General features: G+C 46.3%; 1 protein-coding gene across 8 annotated transcripts in view; it reads left to right on the plus strand.

The window, feature by feature from the left end:
• PTPN3 (protein tyrosine phosphatase non-receptor type 3) overlaps window positions 1–23,914 on the plus strand; it is a 1,864,164-nt gene that overhangs the window by 1,316,816 nt on the left and 523,434 nt on the right. For all 8 annotated transcript variants that reach the window (XM_086965368.1, XM_086965363.1, XM_086965366.1 and 5 more), the window contains one exon: window positions 12,280–12,357. In XM_086965368.1, the coding sequence (XP_086821494.1) occupies window positions 12,280–12,357 (78 nt within the window). The remainder of the gene's footprint in view (window positions 1–12,279; window positions 12,358–23,914) is intronic.

The following is a 23,914-nucleotide window of genomic DNA, read 5'->3' on the forward strand; positions in this document are numbered from 1 at the left end:
AGATATCATGGCCTCCCCCAAGAAAATCAAGAGGAACAGGTACCTTTCTGGCTATTGAACAGATATTACAACAGCATTCCTTGGTCTCTTGAAAATATCATTGATTACAACAAGTACATGTATAAAACTCAATTTGGAAAATTATGAACATACAAGCAAAAGTTTATTGTTAAAGGGCAATCCCCATGAAAACACCATAAGATTGGAGGAAGAATGACATGTGAGATGGAATATGGTCGCCGCCTAGATAAGTGATACATTAAAAATGTAAACACCTACCAAGAACATAATGACAGATCCTTGACTGTGTGAGTGGTCGTGCAGTGAAGGCCGGATTGTGGAAGTATGTTTCACCGTCTCAAATAGAAACTAATTTCAAAAGGACAAGAAAAAAGAACCATGAGAAATCCAGTCCGAAATATATATGTTCGTTTCTTTCTGTTTAAAAATAAATGAATCAATTAAACAAGACTTCTGGACATCACTATTTGTGCTTTTACAATAAGTTTGATGTAATACTATGTTTAACAACAAGGGGTGGTGATGGACAGAGTTTCTGAATTAAGCAGAATACTCTCACCCAGTCAAGAGATCAGGGCTAGTTCCAACACCGTTTTTAGCTCACTGCAACATCCCAGCTCAGAACCTGGCTATATGCAAATTAGTCTGTTCCTGTCCCAGTACATGATGGGAACAGGGCAAACCAAACTACCAAGCCAATTCTTTCACTGGGAAGGAAACAAGCTTCCGGGGACCGGTTTCTGGCATTTCAGCCGTCGTCGGCCTGGCTTGCTTGAATCCTGATGGTGCAATGAGCAAGGGACTCACATCTGAGTATACCCTTCCACGCTTAGGGTGGACAAAATATTTAACAACAAGGGGTGGTGATGGACAGAGCTATAAGCAAGCCGGGCCGACGACGGCTGAAATGCCAGAAACCGGTCCCCGTTAGCTTATCTCCTTTCTGGTGAAGAATTGGCTTGGTAGTTTGGTCTGCCCTGTTCCCATGATGCACTGGGCCAGGGACAGACTAATTTGCATATAGCCAGGTTCTGAGCTGGGATGGTGCAGTGAGCTAAATAACGGTGATGGATCAAGCCCTGATCTTTGGACTGGGTAAGAGTGGTCTGCTTAATTCAGACACTCTGTTCATCACCACACCCTTTTCTGAATCGTTTTTGGCCACTATAGGCGTGGCAGGGTATACTCAGACATGAGTCCCTTGCTCACTGCACCATCAGGATTCAAGCAAGCCGGGCCGACGATGGCTGAAATGCCAGAAACCGGTCCCCAGTAGCTTGTCTCCTTTCTGGTGAAGAATTGGCTTGGTAGTTTGGTCTGCCCTGTTCCCATGATGCACTGGGCCAGGGACAGACTAATTTGCATATAGCCAGTGTTGGAACCTGGGATGTCAGGTCACCTAGGGTAGCCTGGCCTAGGGTAAGACATGCAATTCTAGAGGCACAAGTGTGAAGGTTGCAAACCACCCAGCAGTAAATCCATGCAATAACACTTAAAAAGGACACTACACCAAATTGTTAGAAAAATATGTACTGATTTATGAAAATAATATCTTTGCTCTCTTGGTTCTGGAATTCACAATTGAGAATTACACATTTGATCAGGAGAATTAATATTACTTTTCTGTCTGTGGAAAAATTACAGCTCAATAAATTCAGATGTCATTAAGTCAGAAATGCTACATTCAGAAAGGCTAACTTATCTCAGAAGGATTATTTCAGCAGTGTTAGCGTGCATTAATAAACAACAACAATAGTAAATTTCATTACATTAGTCTTTAAACTTTACTGGCTTTGTCTTCTCTTTAGTATTTAAACCTTTACCTCCCTTAACACCTATATCCACTCAACAGATACACATTTAATGAGAGGTTTTCTTAAGCCTTTACATGAGCACCTGCAGCTCCTATGAGGAACTCTTCCTCACCCACTTAGTCACGGTAATTGGCGGAATACCAGTGAGCTAGGGCACTTCTCACATGTACTGAGATTAGTTCTCCTCAGAAGGGAAAGACCTTTGCTTGACTCCCACTCCTCTATTCCCTGAGGTGCTTAATCCTAGGAGTGCTCAGCTTTCCCCTTCACCCCCTCTCTCCTTACTGTCTCAGTGAGCGGTACTGCCACAGTCCTCCGGTATCTGGGCTGACAGCCGGCAACTGACGAGTCTGCTAAGTTCCCCCGACCAGCTGCTTAGCTCGGTGCTGGCGCGGGGAAAACAACACCAATTTCGCAGGTACTCGTGTCAGGCTTCCGCTCCTTCCCCACTGCTCAGCGCCGCTCCTCCGTGTTGGAGCTCCGGCAGGGAAAGAGGTACTAGGAGCGGAGAAGCGCCGATGCCTGCTCCCTCGTCGTTCGTCTTCCCGCCGGTCTGGGCGTCACTCTCACAGCGGGTCAACTGCGCAGATGCGGGAGATTAGTGATGCCAGGCGGGAGTCGGTCCCGATCACCTGACGCTAGAAGCGTCTCCTACGCGGGCCTGCTCACTTCCCAGCCCCTCCTTCCACGGGTAGCTTCACTATTCGGGGCATGCGCGATGGCGCCTTCTAACAATGACTGCCCCCCACCTTCTCCTCACTCAGGGTATGCGCGAAGGCGCCTTTTGGCAGTGTCTCGCCCTCACTTTCTCCTGATAACCGGGGCGCTGCACAACAGCGCGACTGGAGCGCGGTAGGCGCCCCTGGGGTCCCGCTCACGAAGGAAAGCCTCACAAGGCTTCTCAGGCTCAGTGGATCCTGTGGAGGCGCTGACACGGAGCGCAATCGGTGCCCCAGGAGTCCCGCTCCCAATTTGATGAAGAGAACGAGATCCTAGCCCCTCACTTTCCACCTAACAGGCTGAGAGGCTTGCCACACACCACAGGACCAGTCAAAAGTAAGGAAATCTTGAAGTTATTCAGAGGAAGTGTTTCCTTTCCACACTCTAGGGAGGAGGGGGGTAAAAAGGGGGCTCCTTCAGAATAGAGCACAGAGCTCTTCTTCAGCACTAATCCCCTATCCCTCCTTACTGGACAGTCTTAGGGGCACAGGGGAACTCTCAGTTCAGCTCCCAGGACAGGGACCTTCTCAGCTCCACAGGCTACTGGAATTAACCCCTTCACCTAACTGTCCAGGGTCAGCAGGATGAACTAACTTGGCTAGGACAACAGGAAATGGGAGGTGGGAAAGCCTTGACAGAGGGCTACCCTTGTAGAGCAATCCACCCTTCAGGATCCTACCCCTACCAGACCTCAGCCTTCACTCTAGCTGCTCCTCACTGACAGACAAAATGGCTGTCCAGCATTCCGCCTTTTATAGGCTGACCCTCTGGAGTCCAGAAGGGACCAGAAGGTTCTGGAATGCCCTATACTACTCTATGGGGCTGGTTCTGGGTTTGGCAGTTAGGGCAGTTGGTAGCCACCATTTTGTGACTCCAACTATTTCTTGTCAGAACAGGGCTCTAGGCCTGAGGTGAAAAACTATGAGGGGGAAAAAGAACACCTATCCCCTTGACCAACACCTAGAAAAAGTTAGTGGACAAAAATTATTAAAGGTATAAGGGGCAAAAAGGGGACAAAATAAATAATAAATTGGAGGGACTACGCAAGAAGCCAGACAGGTCTAACAGCCAGGTTCTGAGCTGGGATGGTGCAGTGAGCTAAATAACTGTGATGGATCAAGCCCTGATATTTGGACTGGGTAAGAGTGGTCTGCTTAGTTCAGACACTCTGTTCATCACCACCCCTTTTCTGAATCGTTTTTGGCCTCTATAGGTGTGGCAGGGTATACTCAGACATGAGTCCCTTGCTCACGGCACCATCAGGATTCAAGCAAGCCGGGCCGACGACGGTTGAAATGCCAGAAACCGGTCCCCGGTAGCTTGTCTCCTTTCTGGTGAAGAATTGGCTTGGTAGTTTGGTCTGCCCTGTTCCCATGATGCCATGGGCCAGGGACAGACTAATTTGCATATAGCCAGGTTCTGAGCTGGGATGGTGCAGTGAGCTAAATAACGGTGATGGATCAAGCCCTGATCTTTGGATTGGGTAAGAGTGGTCTGCTTAATTCAGACACTCTGTTCATCACCACCCCCTTTTCTGAATCGTAATACTATGTTTGGCATAGGCATACATTCCTGGGGATGTATGCAGGGCTCTCCAGCACTGAGGGCCACTCAGGGTGCTTGAGCAGATGATGCAAGTCTCCCTCACAGTGATCCCGAAGCGGTGCCATTGTGACTGCTGTGTGTTGTCTCCATGAGGCAGAAAATCAACGTGTGAGGTGTCCGCCTGGTCCCATTATGTGTAAATACTGTATGGTGAGGTGGGTTTGGGGCTCATTGGTTAAATCCCCCTATTTGGAAGCAAGGGTAGGCAATAGCGAGCAGTGTATTGATAATTTCCCTGGGTGTTACCTGTCTTCTTCTACTAGTGTGTCATGGAATTAGGAAACCCTCCCAGTATAGATCTGCTGTATCCTGAATTCCCTCCTCCCGCCAGCCCCGCAGTTCGACAGTCGTGGTCTTCAGGTGTCCTCTGGGCATTCCCTCTAGCAGTAAAGCGGGCGCGTATGGCGCCAAATGTCGGGTAATATATAAGCTCCTATAGTAACACCTGTGCGCCACACCGAGAAGTAATGATTCCGGTGGTTTTATTTTCGTGCAAGAGTTAAATAGTCTGATATGGGTAGTTAAAGAACAGGGTGGTTGAGTAGTCGCCATGTCAGAAATCTGGCGATCCACTAGCCATCTTGCCACCCATAGCTGTTGTGCCTCTAGGTAATACTGTTCACGGTTTGGGGCCACAAGGCCTCCCTGGTCCGTGGGCAAGTATAGCTTCCTTATCGCACTCTGTGTCGGTAGCTGCCCCAGATAAAGTCACTAACCAATTTCTCTAATCTAGGGGGAGAAAAAAGGCAAGAGGAATGTATAGTGGTAAGTTCGCAAAATGATATAGAAACCGTGGGAGGATCACCAATTTGGTGGCGGCCACTTGGTGTGTCACCGACAGTGGAATTGTTCCTCAGAATGTCGTTTGGGAGCAGACGGCGGTCAGCGCTCTTCCGAGGTAACCATCTGGCAGGTCCGTCGGTTGCCTGTATATTCCTATTCTTAGGTAGCTGAAGGTGTCTACTTGTACTTCACGCGCACCCCATTAAGGACATGTCGGGTCTTGTCACCTCTCATTAAAGGGATATAAATTAGATTTGGCAGCACAGACTTTCAACCCGGATAAGGAGGCAAAGTCTCCTAAAACATGTGCCAATCTTGGGGGAATCGAGCATATGTCTTTATTGTACACTAGTAGATCGTCCGCATAGAGTGATATCATGTGTGTACCATCCCCAAGTAGGTTGCCCCGCCAGCATGGTGTGTTCGGCTTCTGCTAATGGTTCTATGGCAAGCAAGAAGAGGAGAGGGGATAGTGGGCGCCCCTGCCTATTTCCTCTTCTCACCAGCATTGGGTTGGATATATATGGGCCTACTCTCAACTGCACTGTTGGCTCAATGTACAAGAGTTGTACAATGCGTATGAATGTGCTACCTAGCCTGTTATGTGCTAGTGCGGCAAATAAGTACTCCACTTCCAGGGAGTCTAAGGCTTTCTCGAGGTCCATTATTAAAGACCTGGAGTATGGCCAACTTGGCGCAGAGAATGTTGTGACTCTAAAGAAGCGCCTCAAGTTAAGGTAGGTGCTTCGTGAGGACACAAACCCATTTTGATCCGCTTGAATCAGGATCAGAACCACAGGCGTGAGTCGGTCAGCCAGTATCTTCGCCAGTATCTTATAATCCGCGTTAAGGCGGGCTAGCAGCCTGTAGGAGCCCAGGTCTGTGGGATCCCTCTCGGGTTTAAGTAATGACACCAAACTCACTTCAGGCATGGCTAAGGTGAGTCTCTGCTCTGTGAAGGCCTTGGTATAATCTGTGTGCAGGGGTGGAATCAATGATGTGACATATGCCTTATAATTCTCCGCTGGGAAACCGTCTGGCCTAGGGTTTTTCCCTGTTGTCAGTGCCGCTATTGCATCACGAATTTCGTCAGGGGAGATTGGCTCGTTTAATGTCTCTCTTTGCATTGGGGTTACCCCGGGCAAGTGCATTGTGTCTAAGAAGGCATTCAGTTGATGCTCGTCACGCTGCCCGGAAGACTAATATAGGAGCTCGTAATGATGAGTCTTTGCTGTGTGTATTTCATGCTGTGTGTATAGCATGCGCCCGCATCCTTTCGTAGAGCTCATATGGGCTGATGAGGTTGGTCCTGGCGCAGGTGCCATGCAAGCAACCGGCCCGCTCTGTCAGCTGTGGCGTGCGTGCGCGCAGAGTGTGCCACGTAATTGTGGCATTTGAGCCTCTCCAATAGATCTGCATTCTCAGCGCGCTGCTCTTCTAAGCTCTAAGTGTCCCCTGCACCTGCTGCTGTGTTGGTTTAATGGTTCAGCAGCTGAATCTTAACTTTGCTAAGTGCTTCACTTATTTTCTTGTGTTTGTCCCAGGTGAGTCCTAAGCAAGGCCCCCTGGTGGTCACCTTAAAGGCATCCCAATCTAAAAGTGTGTCATCTGTGGAACCGTCATTCGTCTCAAAATAATCCAAAATCGCTGTCCCTAAGGAAGCCCAAAATGCCTGGTCTTCCAGCCCTGCTGGTTGAAGGTGCAAGGTTGTTTCCCATTGAAGTTGCAACAATTGGGGGTTATGAACGGAATGTATGCGTCCCAGGTATTCAGTCCTCTTGATGAGGTGAAAGAGAGTGTATGACCCTACTAAACGATCCAATCTGACATGCAAGCTATGCACTGGGTAGTAGAATGTGTAAATGCGTGTGTCTGGGTTGAGATTGCGCCATATGTCAATTAAAGACCAATAGGTCAGCCACTCGGCTAATGCCTGTGTGCCTGTACATTTAACGCAGCAGCGGTCCGTGTTGGGTGGGAATGACCTATCCATCTCCACATCTAACACCGAGTTAAAATCGTCCTCTATCAACCAGGGAATTCCACTCTATTTGGCCAGGACTTCGGTTAATATGTGGAGAAACATGGCTTGTTCCACATTTGGGGCATATTTAGAACCTATGAGGAGAGTGTGGCCATTCAATCTGCTTTTGGTGTAGACATATCTGCCTTCTGTGTCAGTTACTATTTCCTCCATCACATAGAGGACCTCTGCTTTCATCCATATTAAGGCCCCACTTGCTTGGGAGGAATAATCAGTGCTGTACACCTGGCCCCACCAACGAAGGCAAAGGTATTCAACTTCTACCTAGGTCAAGTGTGTTTCCTACAGGAGGGCTATGTTAGTGGATCTGCTTTGTAGGTATGGGTATATGTAGTATCTACGTGCGGGCGTGTGCATTCCCCTCACATTCCGTGTAATAATATTTGCTTGTTCCATGTGTCAGCAATGCTGCCCCTATTGTGGTATGGGTTGTGAATGTGCAGCAGTGGACCGGGTGATTGTGTAGCGCTCCTCTGGATCTCAAAAATAAAGAGAGAACTGGGGATTCAAATGCAATCTGCATAACCGTATGAAAGCAAACTTGCCAGTGGAGTTCGTCCAAGCAAAGGTGCCCAATCTTGGCACCTACTAGGGTGGCCTATGTCTGGCTATAAGGTTTGCGTGATTTGTGCCTTTAATGTTGTGTCACCCCCTCGATGTTCTGTTAGGATGTTAAGTGATCCCTTCTAAGTGTTGGATGTAAGTGTGTGCACCTTTTCTGACTAAATGGAGGCAGTGTCTTACTTAGCTTCTGTATAAGACATTCTAAATGGCTGATCTTCCCCTGCATTGCATGCCCGGCAGGAGGGATCAAGCGTGAAAATAGTGCATCCAACTTTTGCACATTGCACAGTGTCAATAACTTATCAGGCTGTTGGTGAATGTTCAGATTCTGTCCTCTGACATTTACGGTGTAATATCCGGAAGGTGCAGGGAATACAAATCTTCAGATCTTGCGGAAGTCGAGCCATCTGCGCTCATTGTGTGGGTAGAACCTCCTTTGTGATTAGAGTCCTGTGTTGTGGACAAGATCGTTACGGCCACGTGAAGTGCCTTCTGCCTCTCCATCAGTCTCTGTTCCAGATCCGTGACCACTCGCGGTGGTACAGCACGGTAATGACCTCTGCCCTTACCGTGACGCTAGTTACGTCTGTCTCGTCTGGGTTCTCCACCACGGGCCAACACCATCAGCTTCGGATTGTTCCCTGAGGCCTCAGCTTCACTCCTGCACCATGATGCGGGCCTCGTCCCTGGTTTCTTTTGCCCGCTAGAGGTTTTGCTGCATCTGTTCCGAGTTAGGTGGGTTTCTGGATCGCCATGGCTGCTGACTGACTTTTGTGTTCCAGGGCCGAAGTGGAGCAATCAGTGCACCTAACACTGCTCAGCCGTGTTGGGCTCTGAGCTGCTTTCTGCACCACTTCCGCGGGGGCTTCTCACAGCCGTGCTTCAAACTCTCTCCGTCGCGCCACTGATGCGGAGACCTAGGCTCGAACCACCCTCCAGGTCTCACACAACCTCACTGAGCTACAATGTACCAATGCTGAGGGTGCTGCATGCAGGCGGGGGGTCAGGCCACGTTGTTCCTGGCTTTCTTCTGGTCATTTATGCCGGCTGGGACGTTCCCCTGCACTCTGCAGATGCCCCAGCCTCATGGCACCGATGTTCAGGTGTCCCTGCTCCTCTTGTGCGTCACTTTGTATCGACCTAGGCCTGAATCGAGCTTCATGCCCGGTCCCGTGTCTCCGCAGCAAATCGTAGGCCTTGTCTAGCCCTGCGCCCCATCCTATTCTGAAAGCGCTATAATTTGCAGAGCCTCACCTCCATCTAAAGGGGAGATCCGTTTGACCTAGCGTGGCTGACTCAGCACGGCCAGTGTTGGGTTGCACAATTAGGCCTCTTGGGCCTGTCTTCGTTCTTGTGCCTTGGTGTGGGCCTCGCCCCTGGCTTCAGTCACCCCCTCAGTATCTGGACATGCCCGTGCTGTGTATGTAGGCTGAATCGTGGTGGCTACTGCTCAACTCTTGTGTCTCAGGTCTGGGGTGGGAAAGTGGGTGCATTCAGCTCTGCTCAGCAGGCATACTGCTCTGAGCCGCTCGCTGCTCTGGAGCTGAGTCTCTCTTGCAGGATATCTGTGGAGGCCTTGAGTGTTGCCTCCAACTTCAGGCGTCCTCCTAGGTACCACCAGGGCCAATTTCCCGGCTTCCTTGTCCTCTTCCTACCAGGAGCCTGTGATGTCCCCTGCAGTCTGGCGCAATCAGCTCCTCACAGCTTGATAGCTCGGTAGTTGCACCACGAGCAAGGCCTCTTACTTTACCTCGCCGCCGTATACAACCCTTCAGCTTTTGAGTTCACCAGGCTTGTGTGTCCTGCATAAAAAATAGGATCTCGCTGTCATCAATTGTTCGATCGGGTGGGATTACTTAGATTATTTTGATATGTCAGGATAATCGAGGGTGTGGGTGCGGAGCTTTAGGATCTTATGTCGGCCATCTTGACTTGTTCGCCACGCCCCTTGTAATGACTCAATAAATGATGGTAGCAAGACATATTGAGGTCTGTGTGCAAGGATCTTTTTCCTCTTTAGATTGGTCACCAATGAAAAGTCCTGTTATGATGTTATAATCTCTTTGCGGGAAGTCACCATGTTTATTGGTAGACATATTAACTCGCTTGATTTGATCTTGGCCTCGAGTTTTGGTTCCTTGCCTACTCCAGAAGAGAATCAAAAGTTATTGATGACAAATAATTTAGAATTGTCTCTAAGGCATTGTGGCAGCAGGTTGTTCCCTTTGAGCCTTCTGCATCCTGCATGGGTTGGCTTCTGTGAAGGAAAGCTGTTTTTCTGACTTTCAGTGTGACATGTGACCAGGCAAGCACCTGGTGGCTTGCTTCATACTACAGATCAGGGGTGGAGAATTAGAGTGAACAGTACCTCCACCTTGTGAGTCCTGTGGAGTATCAGCTGTCTAGTCTGACAAGGGCGGACAGAAGTGTGGTTAATTGCACAGAAGAGTTCAGTACAGTATAGTGCAGAGCACCACAGAAGTCACCGATATAATGCCCCTCTCTTCATATCAGGCAATATGCCATAGTTCAGTACACTTAAACAGGCAATAAACTCGATCTTGTGCCCCCTTATGGTCGCCTTCTACAATGTGGGTAATTTCTTTCAGTCTTTTGACCATCCACCATCTCTCAGGTCTCAACTGTCTGGTCAGTACCACTGACAGGAAAGCCTCTGCCACAAGAGTTTTGGCCACTCAGATCTGATGGCAAACGTACCTTCCTGATCCACTCTCTAAGAAAATGCTTCTTTTTTTGCACATTCACCCCCGTGATTTTAGACGATTGCTGCTAGTTTTTCGACTCTGAGAGTGCACTGATATCTGTGAACCAGACCTCTGTGCCAGTGTGCTAAACCATTACAAAGTCTATGTTCAGTTGGGTACCCCCATTTGGCAGAGACCACAGTTCCTAGTATATGGTGCCCAGGGTAATCAGGGCACATGAGGCAGAGTGTCCATCCAGGGCTGCAGCACTGAAGGTGCCACCCTTTGTGTGACAAAATACAAATTGGCTCTGATCCTGCCACTGGAAGGGCAGTTTTAAAACTACTAGTTTAACTTTGCCATTTAAACCAATGGCAAAGCACCCACTTGCCTTAACAATATATGAAAGTCTCCAAAGGAAGACTTCCACTTCCTCTCCTGCAAAGCGTGAACCTTCTCTTACAGCATGTGGACAGATCTCTGTCCCATCCTCTAACTGCACATGTGAAAATTGAGTGCTGCCAACTAGCTACCCTCTGTTTACCTACAGAAATGGCAGAGGTAGTGTTCGTTGCCAGGAAACCTGAAAATAATGCATTTATATGGGTCCCTGGACAAACTTTGTTGAGTGGTGAGAGTTGGATGATGTGGATCTTTTGTCTAACTGGCTTTGTGATGTTCAGTGTTTCACTCTATCTCTTACCTACCAGGACTTGACAGTTATGTGACTGCTCTTTTGGCCTTAGTGTACCTTCCTGAGCAGCCTTCTTATTTAGTTTGCCACTTGTGATGTTATTCCTGACAGGTTTGCAGTACTTGTTTCTTCCCACTGTGTTCATCATTCATCAGAGGAGTTTGAATTTGGTCCTAATGTTACCAATGATGTCTCCAATTGTACCAATGCACAGTTGACAGATTTGTTTACTGATGTTGAAAATAGTTTTCTTAGTGACAACAACTTCAGCCGGTAGGGTTGGTGACCTGAAGGCCCTCCTAATGTGTGCACCTTTCACGGAGATATAGCTAGATACATTGGTGCTTCACATCTGACCTGCAGTCCTGCCTAAAGTTGTGCCAGAGTTTGACACTGGCCAGTCTATCACTCTTCTTCACCACTCTAACAAGTCAAGATTAGCTGCATAGGCTTGAACCCAGGCATGTGCTGTCCTACTCTATTGACTTCATAGAAAAGGATTGAGTGAGCAATATGCTGTTTGTAAGCTTTGTTGGAATCAAGAAGGCCAAAGCGGTAATCATGACCATCTCACTTTAGGTTATCCTTTACATTAAGTTCTGTTCTTCCATGGGCACAAAGGGCCAATGCTGTCAAGGCTGTTGTGCCTTCTGCTGTTTTCACCAGATGTGACTGATTTTTTACATCAGTCATGAAGCCATGTGGCTATCCTTACATACATTAGCTGAACACTACTGCCTCACAGCTCATGCACACAGTGATGGATACTTTGCCAGGACGGTGTTGCAAGACTTCCTGTGTTAATGTGCTTTACTCAGTTCCCCATCCTGGAGAGTATTGCTTTGGGACTCAATCATAAAGTGGTAAATCTGCAGGAACATGTATCCATGAAAAGAAACATAGATTTTTCTCTGGTTATGGTATTTTTGGTGCATACTGTTACCACAGATTCTTAGCCACCCTCTTTCCTCCTCTATTAGTAGGTGTTGTTACTATTTAGGTGCCAAGGTGGGTTATGTCGCTGTCAATTGTCCTCTAGGTTCCTCCCTGTACACCTCAATGAAGTGTGCAAAAAGTACTAGGAACTATCACAAGTGCCCCAGTCCCCGCCTTATAAGTTACAGACTTGTTACATCCTTGATGGGTGACACTGCAGGGTGGCACTGGAGAGCGATGGGTGAGGGACATGTTTAATGATCCAGTCAAGCATGTGGAGGATAAACTTTTCTTTTGGTACAATAGAAATTATGTAGCAAGCACCTATTTTATTCAAATGGGTTAATGAGATATTTTACAACACACCTAAACGATAATGTAAATCTCTTTCAGAATGAATCTATGTCTGGAGGCTTGCTCTTGGTGCACATCACCCCAGATGAAGAGGGAAGATTTGGCTTTAATTTAAAGGTACGAAAATAAGCTGTGGCTTTTTATGCGTTTTATTTTATTTTCAGATGTTTAAACTACTGCTCACTTTTTCATGCGCTGAGGACATATTGTTATATACACTGGACTTTATGCAATATTGAGTTTATATTTATTATGCATTTTCTGCAATACAGTCATGTTAATTCCCTTCTGTTTTAATCACATGTAGATTAGGTAATGTGAAAAATCATATTTCCTAATCTGGTATGTATTGCTAATCAGTGGCTCCTATAGTCCTCTTACTCTGCAAAAATGATTGTCACGTTGTGCAAATGAAGTTTAAATTATGATTAGTGTTATGAACCTTTACCAACCAATTAATTGTGATTGAATGAATTACCTTTTCCCTTGTATAAATGAATGAGCTACAGAATGCAACCCAATATGTAAAAGGTTGTGAAATTTACAAGCTTATACATTAATCTTGAATGCCACCCCTGCCATCCTCTGTGCTGAGGTGTGAAAGGTGTACATGATTTGTGAATGACCAATGAGTAAAACGAATGGAGAGTGAGCAAAACCTTGGTATGATTTTCTCAGTTGATGTAGTTAGAATTGAATTCGAATTGATATGGTAGCTATACCATTATTCATATTGCTCTGTATACATATTTCCTAAATGTGTCTGCCTGTGAGAATAACATTAGTGTTTTTGTAATGTCCATGAAATATTTTTCTGTGTTATTACAGATCATATAAATTTACATTTCCATGTATGATTTTACTCGGGTTATTGTCTGGTTCTGTTGCACTTTTTTCATATTTAAATGTGGAATTCTTCATTTATTTATGGATTTTAAAGTGTGAAATACCCTTTAACATTTGAAAGATGAAATCATTAGGCTGAGTTAAAGTTTAACATACTACTGTGACTGGCAATTTTAAGGTTTTGTCTTGTAGTTTTAGCCAATGTTAAAGCCCTTCATCAACCTATCTGTTCCCATTATCTTAAACTTCCTCAACGTTTTATATTTATTTGCGAACTTCAGTGTTTCTTTTGATTGAAATTTCAATATGGTAGCATGTTTGCACTTCATGGGCATGAATGCTCCCTTCGGGAATAAGCCTTTGTCTGGGGTGGAAAGTCTTTGTTAGCCCCTCCCCTTACCCAAGGTCAAGGGTGTATTTGCAAGTTCTCCCTCCTTGTCCAGGTTGTGCATTCTTGTACATTAAAAAAAGAGAATGTGAAGGCAAACTCACTACTGCACTAGGGTTGGGATTGCAACTGCCTCCACAGCATAGAGGCTGCTTTCACCTCTCGTGGCCCTCCTCTGCCAAGGGTGATTGGGGCAGCAGACAAGTGCCCTGTGGCTCTGTTCCAGTTACAGACAGTGTCCCTTTGCAGCTGTAAGTTGTCCCAGTGCAGGAGATTAATAGAATTGATCCTAAATAAAACATGGCAGGGCAATGGACATATGTGCCCTCAAAATTATAGTGGGGGGAAAAATAAAGTGCTAATTGAGTAGGGTAAAATCTCTCAGGACTGCCAAACAAATTTGGTGCTAAAACCCCTTGTTCTGGGGGATACTTCTAACAGTAGAATCTTCACTTTTAGAATATCCCCAGGTGCCAAAGGGTATCTGGAGAATACTTCAGCAATGCTCCAGCACGACCGTAGGTTGGTGCCATGTGGCTCCAAGGTAACTCTGTAAGGCACCAGAAGTGATGGAGCAGATTGGCATATAAGCATTACCCTTGCCTGCTGACATCAGTTTCTTTCCTTTTTTTCTGCGCAATCGTTTGACGTTTATTTTTTTTGAATATTTTTTATTAAGTCATAATCATATCACATACCTCATTGGCAATCCAATGGACACATTTAACTTTATACAATCATTATCATCATCAGCAAACAAAATGGTGAAGCAGATGAGCAGGCGAAAGGAAGTTCATGTCAATGATAACATACTAACAAATAAATACAGGAGGGACAAGCAGAAATACTGCATCCAAAGGAAAAATACGTACATGCCATCTGCCCAAAAACTACAAATATTACAAGCATTGATAGACATCAGTGTACTGGTCCCTATGAAATTGTGCCCATATTCTGTCAAACCTCCTAAGGGACCGAGCACTCCTTACTCTGTCCCGAGCATGTTCTGAATCATGTATTTGGCGGCTAGTTGCCCACCACTTGGTTGCCCGCTGGGAAATACTGAGACCCAAGAACTAGCAATAGATTCTGACTGATACTGTAAGTATAGACAGCAGCTGTCTCAGCCTAATGTCGAACTCCAGCCCATATCCCAACATTATTTTCATTGGAATTAATAGGAGTTAATATGCTAAGCTTGCCGTAGCTAATTGACACACCTCCTCCCAGAATAGCTTAAGTGCAGGGCTTGTGTATAACATATGTGGAGAAGTGTGGCTCAATGGTTAGAGCAGCAGACCCTGATGCAGAGATCTAGCCCGGGACCAGGGTTCAATTCCCCGCCTCGGCGGGTCTTGGGCTCAAAAATTCCACGGACCTGATAATTCTCGCCTCGGTGCCTATTCCAATCATGGAGTCCCACTCTGCAACTCTGGGCAAAAGCTTGCTTAATCTCCACAACGGCCCCCACAACGCTAAGGATGCCTGGCCTCCACCTTGGGGGTGCCCAGGAGTGGACGCCTCACAGGGAAAGCCAGGATGGGTTCCACAGCGGTATTCGTACAAGCGCCTTGAGAGCCTTGCGGGTGAGTAGTGCGCTATACAAGTATCAATTTACATTTACATATGCAGGATGTCTGCTGCTTGACATCTACACTTGGGCAGTTAGTTTTGTCTGGGTAAAAGTTTGGACCCCACCTCATACGTTTGTTTAGCGTGTATTAAAACATGCAAACTGTCTTAAATTGATGCAGTTTTTAATTAACTGAATTAACAACACCCTCAACTGTCTCTAAAGCCCAATATAGTTCTGATGGTAACATCTCCTGAGAGAGCACTTTGCTCCATTTAGCTGCTGAGTGAAGGCTTTCTTCACTTCTGTGCTCACAAAACCCTTGGTAGTTAGTGGTAAACAGTAATTTCCAGCTAACCTTAATGATGTTTGATAAAATAGCTGAAGTTTCTAATTCAATTATCGCCTTGCTTTCAGTGTAAAGTAGTCCCTCAGCTGTAAATATTTAAAGAAGTTATAGCGAGTAAGGTCAAACTCATTTTGTAACTCAGAAAAAGAATGAAAGCCATTTGCATCAAATAACTGCCCTAGCGTCTGTGTGCCAGATCTGTGCCATACTTTACAAGCCTAATCATGAAACACCCCAGGAAAGCCAGGATTTACTCCTTTAAATAGACGAATGTTGTAACAGTGTTGAATTGTATACAATCAAATGATCTGTGATTTACATGTTTTTTCAAACCAATAAAAACATCTCTAAAAAAACTGTGAAAGAACTCGCCACAACCTTGCAGAAGCCTAAGTTAGTGAGAAGGTATCTAGGAAACAAAACTGATGCCGTCTGACCCCCACCCCTAACAAGTTTACACCTAATATAACAGAGTTGTGGTTTGATGACACCTTAGGGCATACCTCTATCTCAATTTCCCCAAGAGTCCCCCATTTAACAAATATATCAATCAGAGAATAGTGCTTGAGTGGCGATGAATAATACATATACCTAGGTATAGTAGAATACTGTGCCCTCCAGGCATATCAATAAGCCCACGTAACAGAGCGAGTTCAAACATGTAAGTCCTTGTCCTCACCATTCATGGAGAGTCAAGATGTTTGGTTGAGTCTATAGCATTATCGATCACACAGTTGAAGTCTCCCATTACCAGCATTTCACTAGACCGGTCCAATAATTCCAAACAAAGATCATATAACATCTTGGGATCATCAACGTTCGGCCCATAAACTGCACATAGTACATATTTCTGCCCATAAGTAAGAAGTTGAACAATCGCCCATCTGACCCTAGCATGAGATGTAGCTCTCACATTCTTACACACCAAGCTCTTTGCTACCAGTATAGCAACCCTTCGAATAGGGGCAGTCTGTGATGTATTGATCAACAGATTTTCGCCAAGTTGTTTATATAGATGTCTATCTTTTTTTATGCCAAATGGGTCTCTGTTAGCGCAATTATATGTGGGTTATACATTTTACTCTCCTCCCGTGCGAAATTTTTTTTATTAAAGGAATTGAGGCCAGATGCGTTCTGAAGCATCCACTTAAATCTAGTCATTATTGCGTGTGCTCTATTAGCCATCCCACCCTGCCCAGAGAAGCCATGCCCTTATACATCTCCATCGATTTGTGATATATCCTCTGATTTTGTTCCCCTTACACTCCCCACCTGCCAAATGCAAAAGTTTTGTATGCACGTACCTTGACACTAAACACCATCTCCACCCACAACCGTCACCTGCCTGACTCAGGAGCTCCCCATCACTGGCTAGGGAACCCTTCCCCACCTTTGGGTTGTGGATGGTTAAAAAAGCCCCAATAGATCCCAAGTTTACCCTGTGAAGTAGTAATAAGAAAAAAGCCCAACCCAAGAAGCAGTGTAGCAATAGCTGGTCCCTTAAAAAAGAAAGCATTATTCCAAAACACCCAAACCCATTCTTAGTATTTCAACCATACAATTTTTTTTAAAAACATATTTTTATTAAAGTCTACTCAATGTACAGCCAATTTAACAAGCAACGCAATTGCATAGTGCACCCTTCAATTACAGGAAATCCCATTGTTATCTGCCTCCCTTCAACAGCGCCTGGAAACGGGTCTGCGTTTTCAACCAATCAAGTCTTAATCAGTCAGTTATCCCTTTGATGTTGCGAAGGGGTGTTTTGCATCCTGTTCTGTAAAACACATCTCAATCTGCCCAATAAAAGTTACTGTGAGGCTTGCCAGTTTCTGCAGAAAGACTTGTGCCCCAAACGTCTTTAAAGGGTCAATCAATTGGCACAATTTCCGTCTCCTGTCCATTGTCATTTTACTGAGGTCTGAATGGCCAAAGATTGACCTGTCATCCACTGCTACCAGCAGACCCAGGCAGGTTTTCATGGAAATCACCTGTCTCTGCAAACACTTGCCTATGTAGACTACGATTGAATGAGGATGCACAGAATGTGAATTAGAGAAAGACCTATCGCTATCCCGATTTATGGGTAGAGGATGTGCCCCTTGAACCTGTGAATCTATGTCCCAGTCCATGAGGTTAGAAAGGCTTTCCTGAACAGCTGCACTATGTACTGTTGGGGGTCATCCTACTACTTCCCTTCCGGAATGTCAAACACTCGCAAATTGTTACTTCTTTGGCGATTTCCGAGATCTTCGACTTTAGACTGTACCAAAGCCAGCCGATGGTCCTGATATTCAATGAATTTAGATGTAGCTGAACCAACTTCCTCTGCAACACAACCCGTTACTGTAATTCTGCCACTTCTGTGAACAGAGCAGTTATGTTGCTAGTGACCTCTGATATTGACTGCTGAATTGCCTCATTGTCAGCTCTTACTTGCTCATAATACTGCTGCGCCTCTGTCCACTGGGACTACAATAGCTGTAGTATTGCCTGTAGAGATGGTTCCTGAGTTTCATTACCAGCTGGAGAGTCTTCTAGTCCCCCAGAAGCGGAGAAGCTGGTGGAGAGACTACAAACAGAACTGAGGCTGATATCCTGGGGAGGGCCAGCATCTGATCAGGGCATATCAACTGATGCTAACTCCACACCTTGCGCCCTTGCCTCCTTAGCTGGCAGCTAAACATCTTTGCTGGCGGTAAACAAGCGAGACACAGTTGATTTCACATCACCCTTCAACATTACCCAGTTTTGTAATGGGCTGCTATTAAAAGTACAATTCTTAGCCAGAGCGTATTTGTTTTTGCCAGTCTGCAGACCCTTCAGTGCTCCATTCTGTTTTTGTTATTGTTTTTTTTTAAACTTTGTTTATTGATGCCTATCATAGTCATACAGTACATGATTGGACGACATTGTACATGTTCTTAGCCATAAGATCATACAAAGACATTAATCATATGTGCACCTTACACATCTTCCATAAGTCTCTCCTGTCTTCGCATCTCCATTTCAACAGTAGGCGACACACAAAGATCTCCCCTGTATTTATTCTACTTTGACCACTTCATGTCCCATTTCTTGGGGCATCCCGAGCCTTGTATACCTCTGTCTCCGCCAGCATATATCTGTCCATTTCTGTAACCCAGAGTGTGGTACGAGGTGGGCTTACACTCCCCCATCCCTTGGCCAATTCCCTCTTTGCTAGCGTATATCCCAACGTAGTGAATTGCTGCTCGACTTCAGTCAGGTCCGAGGCCTCCCAAATATTTAAGATTCCCAACTGTGGGGTCAGTACAATAGCTTTCCCCAGGGCCGTGCACATACGTGTCGTAACTCACTCCCACAAGGGATATACAGTGTGTGATAGAACGTGGCCTTCTGGTCACAACCTCTTAGACAGCGATCATCGGGCCTAGACCCTATCTTGGCTAGAACCGTCCCTGTAATGTATGATCGGTGGAGTATTCTAAGCTGAATCAGTTTAAATTGCTGGGTAATTGCCGCTGCGCGTGGGGACATTAGGGCCGCTTGCCAGTCTTCATCTTCTATGGACCCTATGTCACTTTGCCACCTCTCCCTAAGCTTCAAGAAATCGTCTGGTAGGTTATTACTCAGCTTTTTGTATGTCAAAGATATAGCCTTTGAGTCAAGCAAACGGTCCTCTAGGGGTGACGACTCCAGTATGTCTTTGGGAGAAGGGAACGTTGTCTGCAGGGCATGCTTAATTTGCATGTATCTGTACAATTCCCCCTGTGTCAGCTGATATTGTTTCTGGAGCTCAGTAAATGTCAGTATTGCCCCCTTTTTAACCATATCCCTCACTGTAGACACCCCGATAAGATCCCATTTATCAAATCCGGGCTGATAGCCCAGCATTCCCAGTTTTGGAGTGAACCACAGTGGTGTGGCTAGTGAGAGAGTGCCTGTCCAACCCAGCCGAGAGGTAACTATTCGCCAGATTTCTAGTGTGTGTTTGGTCGGTCCAAAGAACTTTCCCTTATGGTTCCTGCCTGTGGCATACAAGGCCCCCAGGTATCCCGAGATATCAGTTTGGTATCTATCGAGAGAGTACACCTGGTCATCTGGGGGTGGTAAATCCAGTGATTGGCCGCCCAGTAGTATCGCTGTATATCAGGGAGAGCGATGCCCCCATCGTACCAGCTTTTTGTCAGTTTCTGCCGTGCAATCCTAGGGTCCCCACCATCCCACAGCAGCGTGCAGACCTCTCCATTAACAGCCATGAAGTACGAATCCGGAACTCTGTGAGGACAGTTTTGTAGCACATAGAGAAGGCGAGGAAGAGCCAGCATCTTGAAGAGTGCCGCCCTTCCCACCAGTGTAAAGGGCAAGGTCCACCAGTGCTTCACATCTGCTCGTAGTCTAGCCAAATGTGGGGCCAAGTTAGAGCTATAAAAACAGGCTGGGTCTGAAGTGATAAAAATTCCCAAGTAGCGAAAACCTTCCTTAGCGACTGTTATCGCACAGTCTATCCGGAGGCGAGGCACATCACCTCTCAGCATAAACAACACTGACTTGTGCCAATTAATTGCATACCCCGAGCATTTACCAAAGTTTGTAAAAATATCCAAAACCACCCTGATCGATCTGTATGGGTATGCTAGATAGAGCAGAATGTCGTCGGCATATAGTGATATCGGGGGGACACAGCGCACTCACCAGGGTGCAGCGTTGCTGGCGGAAGGGACCGCTTGCAGCCAGGAGCCAGGAAGGAGCCGCGGCGCTCTCTGCCAACGAGCGCCGCCGCCGTCCAGCTGGGAAAAAGACTACATCCCCCAGAGTTCCTAGCGGGAGGAAGAAGCGGACCACGTTTTGGCGCCAGGCGGCGCATAAAGACCAGGACTTCCCCCGGCAGAGCGGGGGACACAGCGCACTCACCAGGGTGCAGCGTTGCTGGCGGAAGGGACCGCTTGCAGCCAGGAGCCAGGAAGGAGCCGCGGCGCTCTCTGCCAACGAGCACCGCCGCCGTCCAGCTGGGAAAAAGACTACATCCCCCAGAGTTCCTAGCGGGAGGAAGAAGCGGACCACGTTTTGGCGCCAGGCGGCGCATAAAGACCAGGACTTCCCCCCGCGACGCGGGAGCAGCCCGGGAGAAGCCCGGGAGAAGCCCGGGACAAGGGCGGGACAGTCTACGGCAGTCCACGGCAAGACCAGGCAGGGCTGGGCTACCCACCGTACATTTCCTGCTAATATGGGTAAGCGGAAAAGCGGGGCTACCGCAGATGATGGTGGGAAAAAGGCTAAAGTGGCAAAACAATCTGACTCCATCTTGTCCTACCTTACTTCTGCGGTGGGGGCTTTAACTAAAGAAATCGCCACAGCACAGCAAGAACTGGGTATATTAGCTAAGTCCCCTTCCACATCTATATTACCCGAAGCGCAAGCCATTCCCCTAGAGCCTGATGTCATTATAACGAAACCCACAACTGCTAGTGTTTCCACTTTACCACAAGCTTGTGCATCCCAAACTTTGCTTCCCACTGTGACTCCGGACCCATTGGGAAATTCAAAATTGTCCTCGAAAAAACGTAAGAAGAGGGAGGTCCCTCCTCGAGTTAGTCATGGGATGGAGGAGTCCCTGAAGGACCATCTTGAGGCTCTTTTTGAGGAACGGATTGAACCCCTTTTAGTGGGAATTGCAAAGGACATAGTAGATACTATGAACACATGTCTCGAAGGCTTGCTAAAAAAATGTGTCTTGATAGACGATATAGCAAAAAAACTTGATAGCTTGTCTTTTGGTGATAAAAAGGTCGTAGAATGTCACAGCGCACAGCAGTTACCTTTACCACTTCTTGTGGCCACACCTGAGCCCATGGAATCAGATATTGTAGGCCTACAGGTCCCCCAACCACCCATACCTATCACCCGACAGGAGGTCCCCTCAACATCAGGGGAAACTAGTTACTTGGAAAGCAAGATTCACCTAAATCTGCCCCCTGCGGTAGTACCCTATGTAGCTGTTTTCCTAGGGGTGCCCCCGTTAAGGCAAGGCGAGGAGGAGTCCACTCCCGCACTTATAGGAAAAGTAAAAAAATGGTGCGATGATCTAAGTAGCGGTGATTCAAACACATCCTCTAGCATCATAGCTGCGAGAAGGGTAGGATGGGTGGGAAAACGGGCTAAAAATGTGAAAGGTGACTGTGTGGTGATAAACTTTAATAATGATCATTGCCCGATTACCCTGTTCTGGGATGGATCAGACATTAAGGAAAACGACAGTCTCAGGGCGGTTCCATTAGGTTTCTTTTATCCCCCACAGCCCCGCTTCAACTCACATAGGATGGCCCCCCCCAATATGGCCCCAGCAGCTAATGGGTGGCAAACTGTAACTAGGAAAGCGAGTCGAAATTCATCTACGTACCATAACACAGGCCCTATTATGGACCTGGTTAATCGCTTTAATCCCTTAAGTGATTTGAATATAAACGATTGACTACCTACACCCTTAACACCACCTATAATAGCCAAGCCTGAGAGGGTAACTTCCCTACCATGCACATTCATGACTTGGAATGTTGCAGGAATAAGAGCTAAAAGATCGGACCCTACATGGATACAATACATCTCCAAACATAAGGTTATAGCTCTGCAAGAAACGTGGGACACTTCACTTTCCTTTTCCTTAGATGGCTTCCTAAGCTTTATAATACCTGCTAGTTCTAGTAACGCGGGGAGAGCAAAAGGGGGGCTTATCACATTTTTTTCTTTAGATTTAGTAGGAACTTTTAATTTATTGAATTCAGGTTCCCCAAACATCCTAGCAATAGAATGGACAGTCTCCCCGAGCTGTATTATACTAGTAATTAATTTTTATAACGCCTGGGGTGGACCAAATGAATTTGGACACTTGCATTGTTTGGTGAACTTGATAAACAAATACAGTCAAAATTCACATACTCCTTTTGAGATTTTTTTAATGGGTGATTTTAATAGCCACAAATGTCAATTGCCCTGTCAACCATTAGATGCAGATTCCCCTGCTGGAGCCTGCATTCCTCACTTTGAACACACCAAAATGGGGGAGTCACTTGACTTATTGTGTGCCAATTTTAATATGTATGAACCATACAAAACTGCTACTAATGAGAAGGTCCCCACCTTTAAAGGTACAACCTAGGGGTTCGATAATTGACTCCATATTCATGTCCGTAGGCTTGATTTTAAAGACAAGAGACTATAAAGTTACTGTCTCACCCCATAGCGATCATAACCCTCTGTCAACTGAAATACACTGGAGTGACTTATGGCGCAGACAGGTGGACCAACCCCGGGTTTGCGCCATGGCGGTGCCCAGTGATCAAGGCAGACGGCTCAGATGGGGTATGGCCATGGAGGAAAAGTTTATGGAAACCTTACTTCCTAAAATTGAGGGACCGATAGAAACTTGTCTAGACCAAACTGCCTCGAACCTTCAGGTTGTCACTGCTTTTAATTGTATTTGTGCACAAACCGCTAGGGATCTTACAAAACCCAAATCTCAGTACCCCACAAAGCCCCACAAATGGTTTGATAGCAAATGCTCAAGGGCACATAGAGAATTGAAACTGGCCCTCAAGGCCAAGGATAGGGATAAAGAATTAATTTCTCACCTGAGGCGGGCCTATAAAGCCAATGTGAGGGCAAGGAAAAATGAAATTAAAAACAATGCTTGGAATGATCTACTTAATGTAGATGTCCTAAAAAATAGTAAACAGTTTTGGGAAATCATTAATCATTCCTTTTTTTCAGGGGAGAACAATCTGATTACAGATTGTGTAATTCCCGATGAGAGATGGGTACAGCATTTTAGCAATATTTATGGGGGTGAACCATCAAACTGCCCAAGTATTACTGAGGTGGTCCACTGTGAAGCCTCAGTGGTGTTTACGGAAGAGGAGGTCCTTAAAGCCATTATGGATACCACAAAAAACAAGGCACCAGGCCCTGATGGTGTCCCGGCAGACTTTTTTAAATATTGCCCAGTATTTTGGAGCAAAGTACTGACCAGAGTGTTTAGAGCAGCAAACGAAGGATCCCTACCTCAAACTTGGGCAACATCCATAATAGTTCCCATCTTCAAGAAGGGAAATCGGGAGGACCCCGGGTGCTATCGCCCAATCTCCCTTATCGACTCCACTTTTAAAATCTTAGGTAGAGTCCTTTTGGTTCAACTAAGGGAAAATTTAGAACTGAACGGGGGACTCTCGAACATTCAATACGGCTTCCGTGAGAATAGGGGGACGTTGGAACAATGCTCCAATCTCCACCTTCTAGTCTCCAGGTACACGGTGGCCGGGGAGGGGTCAATTTATTTGGCCTTTATGGACCTCTCCTCGGCCTTCGACCTGGTGAACAGGAGTAAGTTATGGACTATTCTACTAGAGCTAGGCATAGAGGAACCCTTGGTGGCATTTATGGCAAGGTTACACCAAGATCTCAACGCAAAAATAAGAGTTACCAGGGATGGAAGGTGCACGGAAAGTTTTAAATCTGAAAAGGGGGTGCGCCAGGGTTGCAT

The sequence above is a fragment of the Lissotriton vulgaris genome, chromosome 4_1, assembly GCF_964263255.1.
Source record: "Lissotriton vulgaris chromosome 4_1, aLisVul1.2, whole genome shotgun sequence".
NCBI classification, from domain to species: Eukaryota; Metazoa; Chordata; class Amphibia; order Caudata; family Salamandridae; genus Lissotriton; species Lissotriton vulgaris.